This window comes from Erpetoichthys calabaricus, chromosome 10 (genome assembly GCF_900747795.2).
Source record: "Erpetoichthys calabaricus chromosome 10, fErpCal1.3, whole genome shotgun sequence".
Lineage (NCBI taxonomy): Eukaryota > Metazoa > Chordata > Cladistia > Polypteriformes > Polypteridae > Erpetoichthys > Erpetoichthys calabaricus.
Window position 1 is genome coordinate 146,274,046 of NC_041403.2, and position 17,504 is coordinate 146,291,549.

At 37.9% G+C, this 17,504-nt stretch overlaps 1 protein-coding gene across 1 annotated transcript in view; it reads left to right on the forward strand.

Moving 5' to 3' along the window:
* Nucleotides 1-16,535, forward strand: part of ywhaba (tyrosine 3-monooxygenase/tryptophan 5-monooxygenase activation protein, beta polypeptide a) — a 28,706-nt gene extending 12,171 nt beyond the window's left edge. Inside the window, exons 3-6 of the mRNA XM_028812029.2 lie at nucleotides 839-962; nucleotides 2,036-2,199; nucleotides 12,093-12,188; nucleotides 14,725-16,535. Coding sequence (XP_028667862.1) covers nucleotides 839-962; nucleotides 2,036-2,199; nucleotides 12,093-12,188; nucleotides 14,725-14,781 — 441 coding nt within the window. The 3' untranslated portion in view covers nucleotides 14,782-16,535. The remainder of the gene's footprint in view (nucleotides 1-838; nucleotides 963-2,035; nucleotides 2,200-12,092; nucleotides 12,189-14,724) is intronic.
* The last annotated feature ends 969 nt before the right edge of the window (nucleotides 16,536-17,504 follow it).

The window sequence follows — 17,504 nt, forward strand, 5'->3', positions numbered from 1 at the left end:
ATTTTATTTAGAAGTTGTATTGAGAGAAGGTTGAATTGGTCAACAATAAAAGATGGAGAAATATCCTGATTCCATCGCCCACTGACGTTTGAGTGGCATTTGCAAATTCTGCCTTTCACCATGCTTTAAATATGAATGATAGGAGCCCTTCAGTCCAACATAGCTTATAATCATTTACTTTTATCTAAAATATTACTTTTGATATTTATAGGGTTACCAAATGTACTTGAAAGTTAGTTACATCTGTCAGATGTTATTTGTATTAATCATAACTCTTTACATTTATATAGTACTTTTCTCACTACTCGAAGCACTTCCACACAGGGAGGACCTGGGGCACAAACCCATGATCTCCTTACGGCAAGGCAGCAGCACTACCACTGTGCCACTAGGCAAACATTTTAAAACATGCTTTTAATTTTATGTGTGTAACAACCTTTTCTTTATTCTTTTAGGGACTGTTTGCCTTGAATTTTCACAAAACCTTTTAAAATTGGCGAGGTTGCGGGGAAGGTGTAAAACTGACCCATAACTGGGTTTCAGCCCACCTTGGACATTCTTGTTGGAGTAATAGTTGTCGTAGACCTTGCGTCCTTTTTTTTTTTTTTTTTTTTTTTTTAAATAAACCTTCTTTACCTTAAGTAGTATAGTTGTATATGTAAGCTCTTAAATACATCTTCATGGGGCAGTGTGAAATAATAACATGAACAAATTTTGGAACTGTTTAACAGTGAAAATAGAAGTCCCCCCACTACTGTTTTACTTTTTTTTTTTTTTTTTTTTTTTAACTAACTGGTTATACATGGTTGAAAATAATTGTTTTATCTCTCATGTTTAGAATCTTCTTGACAAGTACCTCATTCCTAATGCCACGCAGGCAGAAAGCAAGGTTTTTTACTTGAAAATGAAAGGAGACTACTACAGATACCTGTCTGAGGTGGCAAGTGGAGAAAATAAGAAAAGTAAGTGTAAAATGCATATTTCTTAAATATGCAGCTGTCTTACATCTTTACTTTGTGTACACTGTACACCAACTCACTGATGTACCGTAATTGTTTAAATCCTGTCTCTGGCTAAAAATTTACTATAAAGGGATTACCTTTTGTGTCTTTTTTGTCACTTTTATTTCTGCATAGTTGTGTTCATGTTTGCAGCATCATGTTATTCACACAGTAGCATAATTTCAGACTCTTAAATTTGAGTGTTTTTATTTAGTAATGTTTTACATTGCCTTTTGTCAAAATATTTTACCTCAACAAATATTCTTGTCATTTTTAACTTGACCAAAGTGGCTTTATCTTTATGAAAGCTATTTTTAATGTGACTATGCTTAATGAAAGATTGTATAACTTAGATTTCATGTTGCATTTTTAAAGTGTTTTCTGCTTTGCAAATGCATAGTTGAGAAGCAAGAATGAAATATGCTAATATACTTTAGAGCTTTTTTCGGGTGTCAAAGCTCAGGAGCTGGAGTATCATGTATTGCTTCCTTGTTATTCATTAAGTAATATAACAAATTTTAATATGCTTCCTGTGTGGCAGTTTATTGTGCCTTTTTTTTCTTTTTGATCTGTCAGTTTTGTTTTGCTGATTAATACTTTAAAGGAGCACATTTGTAAACGTAGCTGTGCATCTTGGTTCATATGAATCATTTTTTTGCTTGCTGACCTACAGGTTGTGGTTTACCACATCTCTGCATCTTGATAGTATAGTTCAACACTGAAACTCACTTAAGCTCTTTTTGTCTGTTCCCATTCTGGTAGGCTAACATCATTTGTTTGAGATAAGCCCCCAACCCCAATGCCCACAATTTTAATAAAGCCAATAAAAACTAGTTACGTTTTTTTTGTTGTTGTGTTTTTTTTTTTTTTTGTTTTGTTTTTTTAAATAGCTTGTCTACTCTTGGTGGTGACTGGCACCAGCACTATAATACTACATTTTTCTCAAGAAAGTTGGGAGAATTTTTTTTTTTCTTACTTGGCTGTAGAGTGTTGTTATACTTGTAATAAATGTTGGGATTTTTATGTTCCGCTAGCGACAGTTGAAAGTTCTCAGGGAGCTTACCAGCAGGCCTTTGAAATCAGCAAACTAGAGATGCAGCCAACGCACCCAATCAGGCTCGGACTTGCTCTTAATTTCTCCGTGTTCTACTATGAGATTATCAACTCTCCTGATAAGGCTTGCAACTTGGCAAAGACGGTAAGTGTAAGAATATATGTTCTACTTCAGAACTTTTTAAGTATCTGTATTGGAAAGTGTCTGTTCACATTTGATTTCAGTGTTTTTATTTTTAATGTAGCAAGCATACAAAAGGTCCATGTTAAGGTGAATAATTAAGTGCTTGGTAAGATGCTGTTGGGTAAGTATAAATTGTCCTGCATGGAAGGTACCACATCTACTAGATGACAAAAAAAAACACTTATATGCCCGTAATTTACAATTATATAGGAATGGAAAAAGATTTTTGAAAAATTCAAGTGCAACCAACTCATAGAAACCTAAAACAGTCCGAGGTTGTGGATCTTGGTCTTCAGAAACTTCAATAAAACTTGCATCTAGACTGGAAGAAGTTTAGATTAAGAGAGAGCTCATTGTACAGATTGAGTGCAAGACAAGAGAATGGGCCACTCTTGTGAATGTGTCTGGGGACGTGCAACTACGTAGGAAAGCTGGGGGACACTTAAAGCGTTGACATCTAAAATATAGAAGTGTTGTAAGGAGTAGAATCATTTAGTAAGCGGAGGGGCAACCTAGGTGGTGGTTGCAACAAAGGGAATGCAGCTAGAGAGAACAAGTCCAGTAAGGGATTTAAAGTAAACCACACAACGTACTAGGCAGACTGTATATATGAGCAGGTTGAATAGCTATGTCATGGACCTTTCTAAGAAATACCGTAACTTTTAATTTCTAGGAAGACTTGCAAATTAGGGTGGATGAGCAGGCTAGCCTATTAGGAGCACACTCTTAAACTGCATGTTGGTGTAACTTAATCATAATGTATTACGCAAAAATAGCCAAAAATGTATGTAAAGTTAACATAGAAATGCACAACACAAGAAATAAACTTGTGTTAATGTAATTTTTTTTTTTTTTTTTTAGCAAGCTAGTTCATGCAAGTTGTCTACACCAACACAGTAGAAACACAAATCAGTAATTGTTTCCAGCAGACTAAGGAAGCAAACGTTCTGTTGGCCTGATTTAGATATATAAGAGAGAAAAAATATTTAAGAGAGAGGTGGGACTTTCTGGAATGGTTGAGAACATTGCAGTTAGAACTGTGCTGTTCTAAGAAGTGACCAAACTGGTTTGTGGGATATTTTGTATGTTACCTAAAGAAGCTGCATGTGCTGATTTGCCATGTATTTGAACTTAAGCCTATACTTTTCAGCTTGGAAGAAATTTTTTAAATGCAGATATTCCATAATGTCAAGTTGTTATCCCAGAAATTCTTTTATTCTTTGCATTACCATGTTAAGTATTATAAAATTGTCTGTTGTATTAAATGGAATTTAAGAGCAGCAGCTGGAATAGAAAGTGAAATCGCCTTTGTAGGCATTTCCATGTGGTGTGCTTTTTTTTTTTTTTTTTTTTTTTTTTAAATAAAGGGGAGTTAAGTTTAATGTCCAATTTTAATTTGCCCCTTGATATTCCAAACACACATGCATATTTTAATATAATTTATCTAAAATAATATTGTGTAATCTCCAGCAATTTAATGGTTAACTTTTTGTATCATGCTAATAATTTTAGTCAATGTTTTGTTTGTCGGACAGCTCTCTCGTCTGGAGGAAAGTAGTCTGCCACTTTGAATTTTGAGTCAGTTAATGGCCAAACTGAAGAAAATCTTTTTTTTTGGTTCTCCCCCCTAACAGCTTGACCTGACACAACAGTTAAACTTCCTGGCTCCTGTCAGCTGACAGGAGATGCTTGAAGACTTTTCTCATTTTGTGTGTTCCTACATCCTTCTTCAATGATCTAGTCCCATGCTATAAGCTGTATATTTCTGTTATTGCCTATTCTGAAAAATGTGCAGCTGACAGGAACATTGAGCCTTCCTTCCTTTTACCGGACATGAAACGCATAACTCATTTTTGTAATCTTCAGACTGAATGAGTCTGTAAATGTCTACCCTTTGTGGGCCCCTCGTGATTTTAAGGCAATCTGACATATAAGAGAGCTCATTTTTTGAATGCAAAAAGAGAAGAAAAAAACCTAATTGGCTTTGTTTGGCTGGACCTGAAGTACAGTGGCATGATGTGCTCTATTTTCGGGCCAAGTAACAGTCTGTGTTGAGGATTTTTAGCAAGCCATACATTAGGCATTGTCTGGGTAGGTTGTGAGCCAGCAGTGAAATGTATTCACTGTCTGTTCACAAATGTCTAAGATTTGACAAGAAAAGCAGCTTTCAAACTAAACTGTGAGCCATGAAGGTCATTGGCTGTGGGAAAACCTTTGGTACAAAGAGGAATTAGTTTGAAGAAAAAAGGCAGAGAATCATTTGTGAAACTGAATTACGAAATATGAAACTAAGCCACCGCTGTTAGTAGGTTACTGGTTTCCAAACTGACTAACGTTCACTTCAGCCGAGGAGTGAATAGTGCAGCTGCTCACAAACATCCTGGGACACCTGCTTATAGTCTTGTTCTTGGTATTGCCCACGGGTAATTAGTAACTTTTCATTTATCTTTGTACACTAGTACATAAGGAGCAACATTTGATTGGCTGTATATCATAATTGTCATAAGTGTTTTTAGCTGGAAAATTGATGAATGGTATACTTTTTATCTGCATGTAGACAGCAGCTTACAAATAATTGGTGGTTGTCAATCGTTCTTGTACAGTATGAGTAGACTGCCCCTGCCTTGCAGACAGAAGGCGATGTTTGAAATGCCCTTGGTGAAGATCAGGTTTACTTTTAGAAGACCAATTCTTGCCATTCTGTTCTCCAAAGTGTACATTTGAGCAAGGTCCACACTGCTAAAATCTTATCAGCTGTCCAATGAAAATCTGAAACCCATCCAGACACTCCCTTTACACACAGAGAGAAACTAGAATTGTCCACATGACGTATTATCAAGTGAAGTGATACACAAATCATGGAGATTTCATACAGTGGAGTTTTTGTTACCACAATTAGAACAAAGAATTTTTCCAAAAATATTTTACATAGAAAATTTCAGGAAACTTGGGTGTCATTAGACCTTGTTTACTTCACTCAAATGTTTCCACTATTCAAACTTCAGAGTGGTAAACATAATACAGGAGGAGTCCAGGATTTGCTTTTGTACTCTGCAGCACAGTGTCCAATATTTAGTTTTGTGGGTAGTCAAGGAAAAAGATGGAGAATTAAATTTTAAGCTGCCCAAACCACCCCAATGAGTTGAATTCATGAGATCATCTGAAGTTTTCTTTCTAGGCTGTCCTTCATGGCCGTGTATGTGAGCACCATAGACAGCTGGGCCTGTTCTTGATGCATAGGAATCAATACCTGGCAAAACTGTCATAGCTGTAAATACTGATTTTTAAAACTACTAAAATAACAAGAAAAATGGAGCACAGTTATTTTCCATTATTTTATACAGTAGAAGAAAGTTGCTTTTTCCTCGCTTTAATGGATGTTTAAATATTCAAATATAAAAAAGCTACAGCAGTGTAGTTTTTATATATTTCTAGCAATGTTCAGAGGCATAGTTCTTGAGTCTCATGAACTGCAGCCTGCCGGCAGATAGTCAAAAACATCAGTAAAGTTTGTCGTAGCATCTACAAAAAAGTTAAAACGGGGCTACGCAATACGGAAGCCAAATGTCATTCAATATCCAGAAATGCCAGTGGCTTTGTTGCATTGGTCCATCTCAGATGAGCTTTAGCCTAAAATGGAAATTTGTGCTTTGGTCTAATGAGTCAACCTTTCAACTTGTTTTTTTGGAGAAAAAGGGCATTTTCTCCATACTAAAGATGGTGAGGATTATCCTTTGTTACCTGCTTCTCGTTCAAAAGCTAATTTCTGTCATGGTGTGAGGGGGTGTGTTAGGGTCCAAGGTATGGTAAACTTGTGTCTCTTTGAAGGCACCATTAATGCTAAAGGGTACTTGTGTATTTTGGAGCAACATATGCTGTCATGTAGACTGTGCTTTTTTCAGGCATGTCCTTGCTTATTTTACATTCGGTGCATATTACAACAGTATGGCTTTGCAGTTGGAGAGTGCAGTTGTTAGACTGGTCCACCTGCAATGTAGACCTGTCTGCTGTTGAAAACGTGTGGTGAATTATAAGGTGCAATGCCAATGGAGACCTGGAACTATAGGATAGGTGATAAAACAGTGGTAAATGAATTCCCTCATTTCCCTACCTTCCTGGGATGTGTTGCAAGCATCACATTTAGAATGAGTGTCAAGTTGACTTATCTTGTTTAATAGTTTAAAAGTTTACATATTTTCTTTGTACTGTTTTCAATTTAATATCGATAAGAGGATTTACAGTTCATTGCTTTCTGTTTTTATTTGCATTTTACATTCTGCCATGACCTTTTTGGAAATGGAATTGTATTTCATAAGTGTAATTTTGCATTGTATTAAGCCGATTAAGACTGAACACTGTTTGAATTTCCTATGAAACCTTCTCAACCCCATTAGCACATTGATCAATGGACCTTTTATTAAAAGGACATTGCAATATAGGTTTGTGCATATATGATAAGTAATGAATTCTGTCAAAACTCACATAAAATGTATTAAAAAGCATTGGTTTTATTAACCGCAGTAACTCTGTCAAAAATGTAAAGAAACTGTTACTTTATTTTCAGTAACAACAAGACTAAAAGTCTGCATTCGAGTGTGAGAACTTGAAGCATGGCACATGTGCCTCAAATATCTTTTCTTTGCACTCTCCATGCTTGTTGCACACCAATTATTTTGCAGTTGCTGACTGTTTGCACTCAGTGGGCAGCAAAATGTCTATGTACTGCTGTTCCTACAGTCTTGACAAGTCGGACGCCTTCCAATGAACAGATTCCACATCATCCAATTGATTGTCGTTGTCGTATCATCAAGGTATTCGCCTTGCAATAAATCTAGTTTCAAAAACATCAAGACGACATAACTATAAGCGGTCTGTTAATAGCACTATTTTCCGTAAGGTTCCCCCAACCCCCCCCCCCACACTCCCCCCCACCCACTATAGTGGCTGTCTTCTGAGATGTGTCCCCTCTCTCTCTCACTCTTAAACTCCATGAGATACGACTTAATTTTTAACTCTTATTCAAAGTGTTATGCATTGTAAAGCTGTTATCAAAGGGATTCTGTATATCACTTTTTAAAGAAAAAGTGTATATTAAAATGTTACATTCGGAAGAGTGTTCATCATTAACCTCTTTTTGTCTAATGTAAATTTAAAGAAAACTGCCTTGGAAAGTAGATCTCCCATTTTGTATGGAATTTGTAAAAATGTGTTTGGTTATGATATGCCATCTATGGGAATGACAAATGCCAAATATCTTCTTATATAATACGCTACTGTGGCTGTCAGTTTGTCTGTCCAGGATTTTAAATCACCTGTAGCTCGCAAACCATTTGAAGTATTGACCTGAAACTTGGTACACACAAACTACATGATGTCTACTATCCACTTTCGGGGTGATGATTGACCTGCAAGGTTATTACTTTTTTATTTTTTTATTGTAGAATAGACTTTCAGCAGTGGCTAGCAGGGTGGCTGTGTGGCGCATGCATATGGGCGCCGTTCTCATTCCCTACCACCTTCACCATCACTTCCCCTACCACTTCATATCTTGAATCATTCTTGAGGTAGATTGAAGACTTAAGTGCCATCTTAAATGAAATATTAAGGAAAATGTACTAAGTAATTGCAACACAAACACTGACTTGATCAGTTTTAACGCGAAAAGATGCCGACGAAAGAAGAGAAGAAGCTGGCAGCCAAGGTGGAGAAAAAAGCTGCTCAGGAAGCAGCAAGCGTATCAACCTCTGAGCAAACGAATGCTGAATGTACAGAGAAAGAGGATGAAAACTAGGAATGCTCAAGTCAAGTGAATTCACTGCATGATGTCATGCAGTGTGCCGTTACTGGTTTTATTAGTAAAGCGGTTTGTGGTGTGCCATCTTTTGGAATGGCAAAGGCTTAGCAGCCCGATAGATACACAGACACTTATAATTTCATTAAGGTATATAAAGCAAATATTCCCAGTATAGAGACCTGCTGGGCTCTTGCTGTGGATGCATATTTTTGTATCTTCTGTTGTAATAATAAAAGATGAAGCATTGTAAAATCTTCTCTTGATATAAATTGTACATTTTCATTAGACAAACAAAATATCAAAAGTACAAATTATCCCTACAGGAGGTTCAGAGTTATTCAAAAGTTTGCTTTCAAAGCTCTGAATGTGAAATGTTGCATAATTTGGCACCATCTTTGTGTGTGAATGAAGTTAAAAATGATAAATGATAGATAGATAGATAGATAGATAGATACTTTATTAATCCCGATGGGAAATTCACATTCTTCAGCAGCAGCATACTGATACAATAAATAATATTAAATTAAAGAATGATAATAATACAGGTGAAAAAAAACAGACAATAACTATGTATAATGTTAAATATTAACGTTTACCCCCCCTGGTGGAATTAAAGAGTCGCATAGTTTGGGGGAGGAACGATCTCCTCAATCTGTCTGTGGAGCAGGACAGTGACAGCAGTCTGTCGCTGAAGCTGCTCTTCTGTCTGGAGATGACATTATTTAGTGGATGCAGTGGATTCTCCATAATTGATAGGAGCCTGCTGAGCGCCCTTCGCTCTGCCACAGATGTCAGACTGTCCAGCTCCATGCCAACAATAGAGCCTGCCTTCCTCACCAGTTTGTCCAGGCGTGAGGCGTCTTTCCTCTTAATGCTGCCTCCCCAGCACACCACTGCGTAGAAGAGGGCGCTCGCCACAACTGTTTGATAGAACATCTGCAGCATCTTATTGCAGATGTTGAAGGACGCCAACCTTCTAAGGAAGTATAACCGGCTTTGTCCTTTCTTGCACAGCGCATCAGTATTGGCAGTCCAGTCTAATTTATCATCCAGCTGCACTCCCAGATATTTATAGGTCTGCACCATCTGCACACAGTCACCTTTGATGATCACTGGGTCTATGAGGGGTCTGGGCCTCCTAAAATCCACCACCAGCTCCTTGGTTTTGCTGGTGTTCAGGTGTAGGTGGTTTGAGTCGGACCATTTAACAAAGTCATTGATTAGGTCCCTATACTCCTCCTCCAGCCCATTCCTGATACAGCCCACGATAGCAGTGTCATCAGCGAACTTTTGCACATGGCAGGACTCCGAGTTGTATTGGAAGTCCGATGTATATAGGCTGAACAGGACCGGAGAAAGTACAGTCCCTTGTGGCGCTCCTGTGTTGCTGACCACAATGTCAGACGTGCAGTTCCCAAGACGCACATACTGAGGTCTGTCTTTAAGATAGTCCACGATCCATGCCACTAGGTATGAATCTAATCCCATCTCTGTCAGCTTGTCCCTAAGGAGCAGAGGTTGGATTGTGTTGAAGGCGCTAGAGAAGTCTAGAAACATAATTCTTACAGCACCACTGCCTCTGTCCAAGTGAGAGAGGGATCGGTGTAGCATATAGATGATGGCATCTTCCGCTCCCACCTTCTCCTGATATGCAAACTGCAGAGGGTCAAGGGCATGTTGAACCTGTGGCCTAAGGTGGTGAAGCAGCAGCCTCTCCATGGTCTTCATCACATGTGATGTCAGAGCAACAGGCCGAAAGTCATTCAGCTCACTAGGACGTGATACCTTTGGGACTGGGGTGATACAAGATGTTTTCCAAAGCCTCGGGACTCTCCCCTGTTCCAGGCTCAGGTTGAAGATGCGCTGTAGAGGACCCCCCAGCTCCGATGCACAGACCTTCAGCAGTCGTGGCGATACTCCATCTGGACCCGCTGCTTTGCTGGCACGAAGTCTCCTCAGCTCTCTGCTCACTTGCGCTGTTGTTATTATGGGTGGGGATGTTTTTTCCTATGCTGGTATCAGCAGAAGGATGTGTGGAGGGTGCAATACTCCGAGGTGAGAGTGAGAGTGGGTCAGGGTGGTCAAACCTGTTAAAAAAGTTGTTCATTTGGTTTGCTCTCTTCACGTCTCTCTCAATGGTGGTACCCCGCTTCGAGCTGCAGCCAGTGATGATCTTCATCCCATCCCACACTTCCTTCATGCTGTTATTCTGCAACTTCTGCTCCAGCTTTCTCCTGTACTGCTCCTTCGCCGCCCTGAGTTGGACTCGGAGTTCCTTCTGCACACGCTTAAGCTCATGCTGATCACCGTCTTTAAAAGCCCTTTTCTTCTGATTCAAAAGGCCCTTGATGTCACTTGTAATCCATGGCTTGTTGTTAGCATAGCAGCGTACTGTTCTTACTGGAACTACAATGTCCATACAGAAGTTGATGTAGTCAGTAGTGCAGTCAACAACTTCCTCAATGTTCTCATTATGAGATCCCTGCAGGATATCCCAGTCTGTAGTTCCAAAAAGTTCTCTCAGAGTATTCTCAGCCTCCAGGGTCCACTTCCTGAATGATCGTGTGGTTGTAGGTAGGACTCTAACTTTTGGTTTATAGTGAGGCTGAAGCTGAACCAGGTTATGATCTCCTTTCCCAAGCGCAGGCAGCGGGGTGGCGCTGTATGCGTCTTTAACGTTTGCATACAGTAAATCAATAGTCTTATTTCCCCGGGTGTTACAGTCCACATACTGGGAGAATGCAGGCAATGTTTTGTCCAGCGTCACATGGTTAAAGTCTCCAGCGATTAGCACAAGCGCCTCAGGGTGCTGCGTTTGTAACTTAGCAACAGCGGAATGGATGATGTCACTCGCTGACTCCACGTCTGCCCGAGGAGGAATGTATACAGTAACAACAATGACATGTCCAAACTCTCTGGGCAAGTAATAGGGACGTAAACTTACGGCCAACAGTTCGATATCCCTGCAGCAAGTGGAGATTTTGACGTTAACATGTCCAGAGTGACACCACCGTGTATTAACATGGAGAGCGAGTCCTCCTCCTTTGTGCTTACCACAGGTACTTGCATCTCTGTCCGCTCTAACGGTGCTAAACCCGGGTAGCTCCACGTTGGCATCTGGGATGGTGTTATTTAGCCACGTTTCGCAGAAACACAACAAACTGCATTCTCTGTAGGTCCTTACATTTTTCACCAGCGCAGCCAGTTCGTCGATCTTATTTGAGATTGAGTTTACATTCCCCAGAATCACAGAAGGCACCGAAGGCTTGAAACGCCACTTTCTCGCAAGCCGCTTCTTTTTTAGCTTAGTGCCGGCTCTGCTGCCACGATACCGCCTTCTTACCTCGTCGGGTAAATATGGAACCACACCGGCACTGGCATTTTGTGAATGCAAGTATATTGGCAAAAATGTGATGCAGGCCTGTGTGAAAGTCAGTGACTTCAGTTGTGCTTTGAGACAGCATTCAAAACAATTGTGTGGGTATTCAGTCTGAAAATCTGAAATATTATGGAACCTTTGGATCTATATTTATGCTGTTCGTGTCCATAATGTGATTACAGCTATCTAAAAACCTGGGACAACTGAGAAACATCTGCCATCTTTTCAAAAAAAAAAATGTATTTTTCACATTTAAAATTTACAAGCAGCAATTTTTTTTTCTTTCTACCAATTTTAGGTTAAAAGTATGACTTGCAAAGGAAGTTTTGAATGAGTGTTTGGTTTCACAAAACGTAAACATTCACATGTATCTTGTACACAAAGTGACTGACTTTTATGAAAAATTGATTCAGTTTTAAGAAATTTAGAAACTTTCTGAAAGAAATGAGAGGTTAGTACCAACACTTTAAAGTTAAAGCATGTAACACTTGGAAATTCATTTTTTTCAAACTGTGCTATCACATAAAACATGTATTTCATGCTAAATTATTTTGTTGTTTGTAAGTACTGTCAACAGCATAGGTTTCCTGAAAGCTTTACAATTGTAATGTCTATAATACAGAAAATAAGACTTAATTTCAAAAACATTTCAAGTTAAATGTCTGCTTCCTTTTTCTCCAGGCTTTTGATGAAGCAATTGCTGAACTTGATACTTTGAACGAGGACTCTTACAAAGACAGCACTCTGATAATGCAGCTTCTAAGGGATAACCTCACTGTAAGTAGCTTTTCTCAATTCACATATCTTAAAATACCACATACCTAAATCAGCATTTGGTCATCATCCCTACTTTTCACTTGGCAAATGTTTAAGAATAGACATCCTATAAATTAGAATCTGACTTGAAGATGTTAGTACATTGATGTTTGCACTTATTAAATGTTTTCAGTTATTCAGTTATTTGAACCTTGCAAAGGAAAAGCAGCGATAACTAACTAAATGATAATCTTCAATCAGACGGAGGAATCTGTCAAGGATCTAATTTGATTATTAAAGTACAGTATGTATAGCACTATAAAAAAACTTATCTGCCTACTTTCCATTTATACCATGCCTAACTTCAAACTCCTATGCATTAAGTTTGCAGGGGTCTTTAAAAACTTCTCCTGGTACAGATTCCAGGTCCCAGCTTAGAACCACTTACAGAATTTGGAAAGCTCAATAGACGTCCTGGACCTCTACATGGAAAAACTCCAGTTAGTGGATTCAAGTGTTCACGTGGTCTTGACGAATAGTCTGTGCAGAGGCCTGATGACCTAAAGCAGGAGGCTCTATGGGTGCATGTGTACCTCAGGGCTGTCAACCATCATTCCTGAAAGCTATTTCCAGGGCACCTTCCGTTAGTGTTCTCAACCTTTTAAACACATGGTCATATTAAGGTTCTTAATACTGAAGTAACACTCCTGATAATATTGAGGATTACAGTGTTAATGGCATTTCACATAGGTTCAGGAAGTTTTAAAGCTTTTGTGAGAACAAAGTAAAAAGATGCATATCTAAATCCGGTTGGAAAACTGCTGTATTAAAGTGCAAAGAGAAAATGCAAGTGTCAGTGCAGCAAAGATTTTGCCTTTCTAGTTTGTGTAGATTACTTAAAGGTAAGATTTAGTTTTTTTTCAATAGATTTTTAGTGTTTGGCAATAAAGGCTTGCAAAGGAATTCTCACCTGATGTCAAAAATTAAGTGTGGCATCAGTTCTGTAAAGGTTGATCCGAATGTATTGCTCAGGAAAAATACAAACATTTGTTAAAAGTTCAAATCCTTTATCGTTTTTAGAAAATGAAGCGCATCTTATGGTAACAAGCATTTGGTTGTGCAATTTTATAAAGCTTGAGTGATTTCAGTATTATGAATATAAGAAATAATGACTTAGCTATCTTCCTTTTAAATCGATATTTATTTTAGACCATACTATGTATCGGATACCACACGATTTTTAGTGTTATCCTAACAAAATGTTTTTCCCTGAAATAGAACTTCACTTTTTCCAATAGGCAAAAGTGCTTATTTGCAAGCCCGTTCTTTTCTATGACAATTTAGAAAAGTTAATTAGGGAAGTCAAAAGGGAAATAGAACCAACAATCAGAGATTGATAGAATTTTCATGACTTGAGAGAGAAAAGGTGAAAAAGAAATGTCCCCTTACTCCTACTGCATAATCCACATTGCAGCTATCCAGTTGTGGGCTCAAACATGCAAAGCACACGCTTCTTTCCTAACTTTGATATTAAGCATTTAGGTAGGGGTGCAACACAAGTGATGCCAGTTAATGTTGCAGAGAAAACACTAACAGTTTTAGGCATGTGCAAAAAAATTATAAATATTGTGATTTTAAAGTATTATTTGATTCAGTCAGTCAAGGAATCTAGTTATTTTTAAGCTTGTAAAACCAGCTTTATCTCTACAAAATGTAGAACATTATTATCCTCTTTAATAAAATCCCTGTGTGCGTCCAGGTGTCCGTGCGCATGCGCGGGGCTTCTGGTGACGTGCGCGATATTACTGTCAGAGAAAGTTAGAGGCGTTTTACGGAAATACAAACCAGTATTACTGCGAGGGGAAATTAAAGGTACACAATACAGTGATGCATATTACAGCCACATACAAGCCAGTATTACTGTCAGAGGAGATGAAAGGCATGTTACCGACACGCACGCCTGTATTACCGCCAGAGAAAATTAAAGGTATATTACGGACGTACAAGACAGTATTACTGTCACAGAAAATTAAAGACACACAATACACGGCGGCAGCCCACGAAGAACGGTCAGCTCAGCAAGTAAACATCAACAAGAGAAAAATACGACCAACAAAAAGAATGAGGTCAAAGTCCCTTGCCATTTAATATAGACTGTACCTACTAATGTTTATGCACTACTGTTCTAGCGCCCGTTATTGTAACGGGCTAAATGACCTAGTTATTAATATTTACCTGAACTTTTAAGAAATGTAATTCTGCAAAATCAGCCTTAAACTTTAATACACTGAGCTGCACTTATTTGATCTATTGACTGGCACTATTTGAACTGTTCACTATTGTTGGCTGCTTTTAAATTATTATTATTATTATTATTTATTTTTTTACAATGCCACATTGTTTAAAAAAAATAAAAAAAATAAAAAATTGTGTAAGGCATCTTCATTGGCCACATAGAAGGTAAAGAACAAAAGCAGAATTTACAATGGAGTTGCTTAACTTCAGAGTATATTCTACAAATGTGTGCTAACTTTTTATTTTTTTTTCTCTCTTTTAGTTGTGGACATCAGAAAACCAGCCGGAAGGGGAAGAAGCTGGTGAAGGGGAGAACTAAAAGACGCTGCATTTTACTGTGTTTATTTTTATTTTTATTTTTTTGTCCCTCCCCTTTCCCCACTCACTCTCTTTATCTTACACACACATGCGCCCTACCTGCCACATGCTCTTGTTAATTACACTCTTTTGGGAACTTTCATCTGTATGTCCAGCAGCACAAAGTGTACTTGACCTGTTGTCCTGTCGGTTGATGGGGTTTAGAAACTGGCACACACTTCCACATTGTGTGAAAAAGTTACATTGCCATACCCCCCTACTACTATCCCATTTTTATGTGAATGGATCATGATTTAAAACCATTGTGTAGTCAATAATTCGCTATAGTTTTTTGTTTAGTATTGTCTTGCAATGTTTGTTGTTTTAGGGTTAATGTATTAACACTGGTTGTTTTTCACGAAACACTGTGAGATTTAAATGCGGGGTGTTGATATTTTCCCCCTTCTATTTCATCTTCTCACCCGAGTCCCACAAACCACCCTCACTCTCGATATGTAACCTATAAAAGACATCTTATCCTCTGCAGGGATAGCAGTCCAGAGTGCAGTTGTGCTGTTGGCTTTTTTTTTCTTTTTTTTTTTTTGTTTTTGGCTGCATTGTGACACTGAGATCTGTGTATTTTGTTGTGTAATCATGTTCACAATTTTAACTTTACTTGCAAGATACAAATCACTGGACTGAGTAAAGGGCAGTCCCAACCCCCCCCCCCCCAAAATAATAAAAAAAAAACCAAACACCTCTCTAGCCCACAACTGTTTTCCATAAGGTCCCAAACATTTCAAAAAAACTTGTGGTGTAGAAGACACTGCGACTCTGCCATGGAGGTGTTTTAATATATAAACACAATGGCATTGTGTCCTCTTGTTTTCAATATTGTTTTGTAAATTTCAACTTCAATGTTGCTATTTCATAAATTGTCCACAGTGGAATAAGCAGTGTATTTATGATGGCTATTGCAAGTATGCAGAAAAGCCAGTTGTAATTTTCTCTCAAATTTATTGGCATTGCACAGAGTTGAGGTGTGGCATTACATGGAAGGGACCAAGTTGCTATTCGGGGAGTCGGATGCCAGGAAGACCAATAGCGTTTCTTTTCCTAAATAAAATAAGGGTTTACCAGTCGGCATACAACGTTGGGTTTTTTTTTTTTTTTTTTTTTTTTTCTTTTTACGTTTTTTTTTTTCTTTTGTCCCTTCTCCTTAATTTCCTAGTATACAATAACTTAATTGATAGTGTTTTACATGAAAATGTCCAGTAGTAGTTTAGATGTAATTGGCTCCATTCTTCTAAAGATGAGCAATTCAGTGTCACAATAATCTGCCACCTTTCATAACATTCCACATAGCTGTAGGTCTCATTAGTCTGCTGAAGACAATGTTTCATGCACTGAATAAAAATCTCCCTTCTAGCTGAACAAATGGCAGTTTAATATTCTACGCTTGATAAATGCAGTAGTGAATGTGGAACTGAGCCTGTCTGTATATCTGGTAGCTCTTTTTGCTTTTGTTTTTACTGACCAGTATTCTGCCTAAAGTTTGCTTCTGTGACGGTTTTATTGCCTAGCGCGCACGTGGTTGTGAAAATAGTATAGCTGAAAAAAAATAAATAAAAATAAAAACAGAAAAACACCTGGTTATTGACGTAATAATAGATTTGTGTATGTCTTTTAAAGAAGTTCTAGTTTCACCTTACATGTAATAATCAGGAACATGTAAAAGACAATTCAAAGTGAAATAAAAGTTTTATCAGTTCAGAACTTTCTGGGATTTTTTGTCTGCGCGTGTGCTTGCAAAATCCTTGTGTTGGATTTTGGGCCTACGATTTGATTCTCTGCTACAGTGCAGTTGTCCCATGATTTGATTCTCTGCTACAGTGCAGTTGTCCCATGACAGTGTAAATCTGTTGGAATTTTTTTTTTTTGTAGGGGCTAATTATTGTATATTTAGTTGACACCGTTATCCAAGGCAAAATTACATAAACAATGTTCAATATTGCTGTTTACAAATATTTTTACATTTGGAGCACAGGCAGGTCAGGTCTTCACAGAGCGAGTTACGTGCAGGGACTGAATTGGCAGCCTTGAAGTTTAAAGTCAAATGCCTGAGACCTTACACTACACTGCCTGCTAAAATAACCAAATGTGTTTACATCTATCTTTAAACCTTTCATCAAATTTGAGTTTATGCAGTTTAGCAAACTTTACAGCAGGGTGGTGTTTTATTTATTTAAATTTTTTATAAGAATTTCTCAGTACTAGCTCAGGTACATACTCAAGGGTGTGTGTTAACAGCATTTTTACTTTTTTTTTTTTATTATTATTTAATGTAGAGAAAAGCCAAGCAAAATGACACCTTTTATTGGCTAACTAGAAAGATTACAATATGCAAGCTTTCGAGGCAACTCAGGCCCCTTCTTCAGGCAAGATGTAAAGATGTATTATTATTTAATAAATGCATTGTGGGACTTGTACCTTTTGCAGTACACCAGTTAGACTACATTTATGGGTTTATCTTAATAGCCTTCTTCAAAATCGTGGCTGCTCTGAACATAATTGGAAAAACTGTTACACTTCTAAATTAAATTGATCTTTCACAAAAGCTCTTTGACCAACTAGACATGTTAATAGTACATTATTTGTCCCAAAAGGAAATTTTAGCTTTTACAGAAGCTCCGGGAATCTAGAAATGTAACAATCAACAAACACACGTGCACACATACATCACAA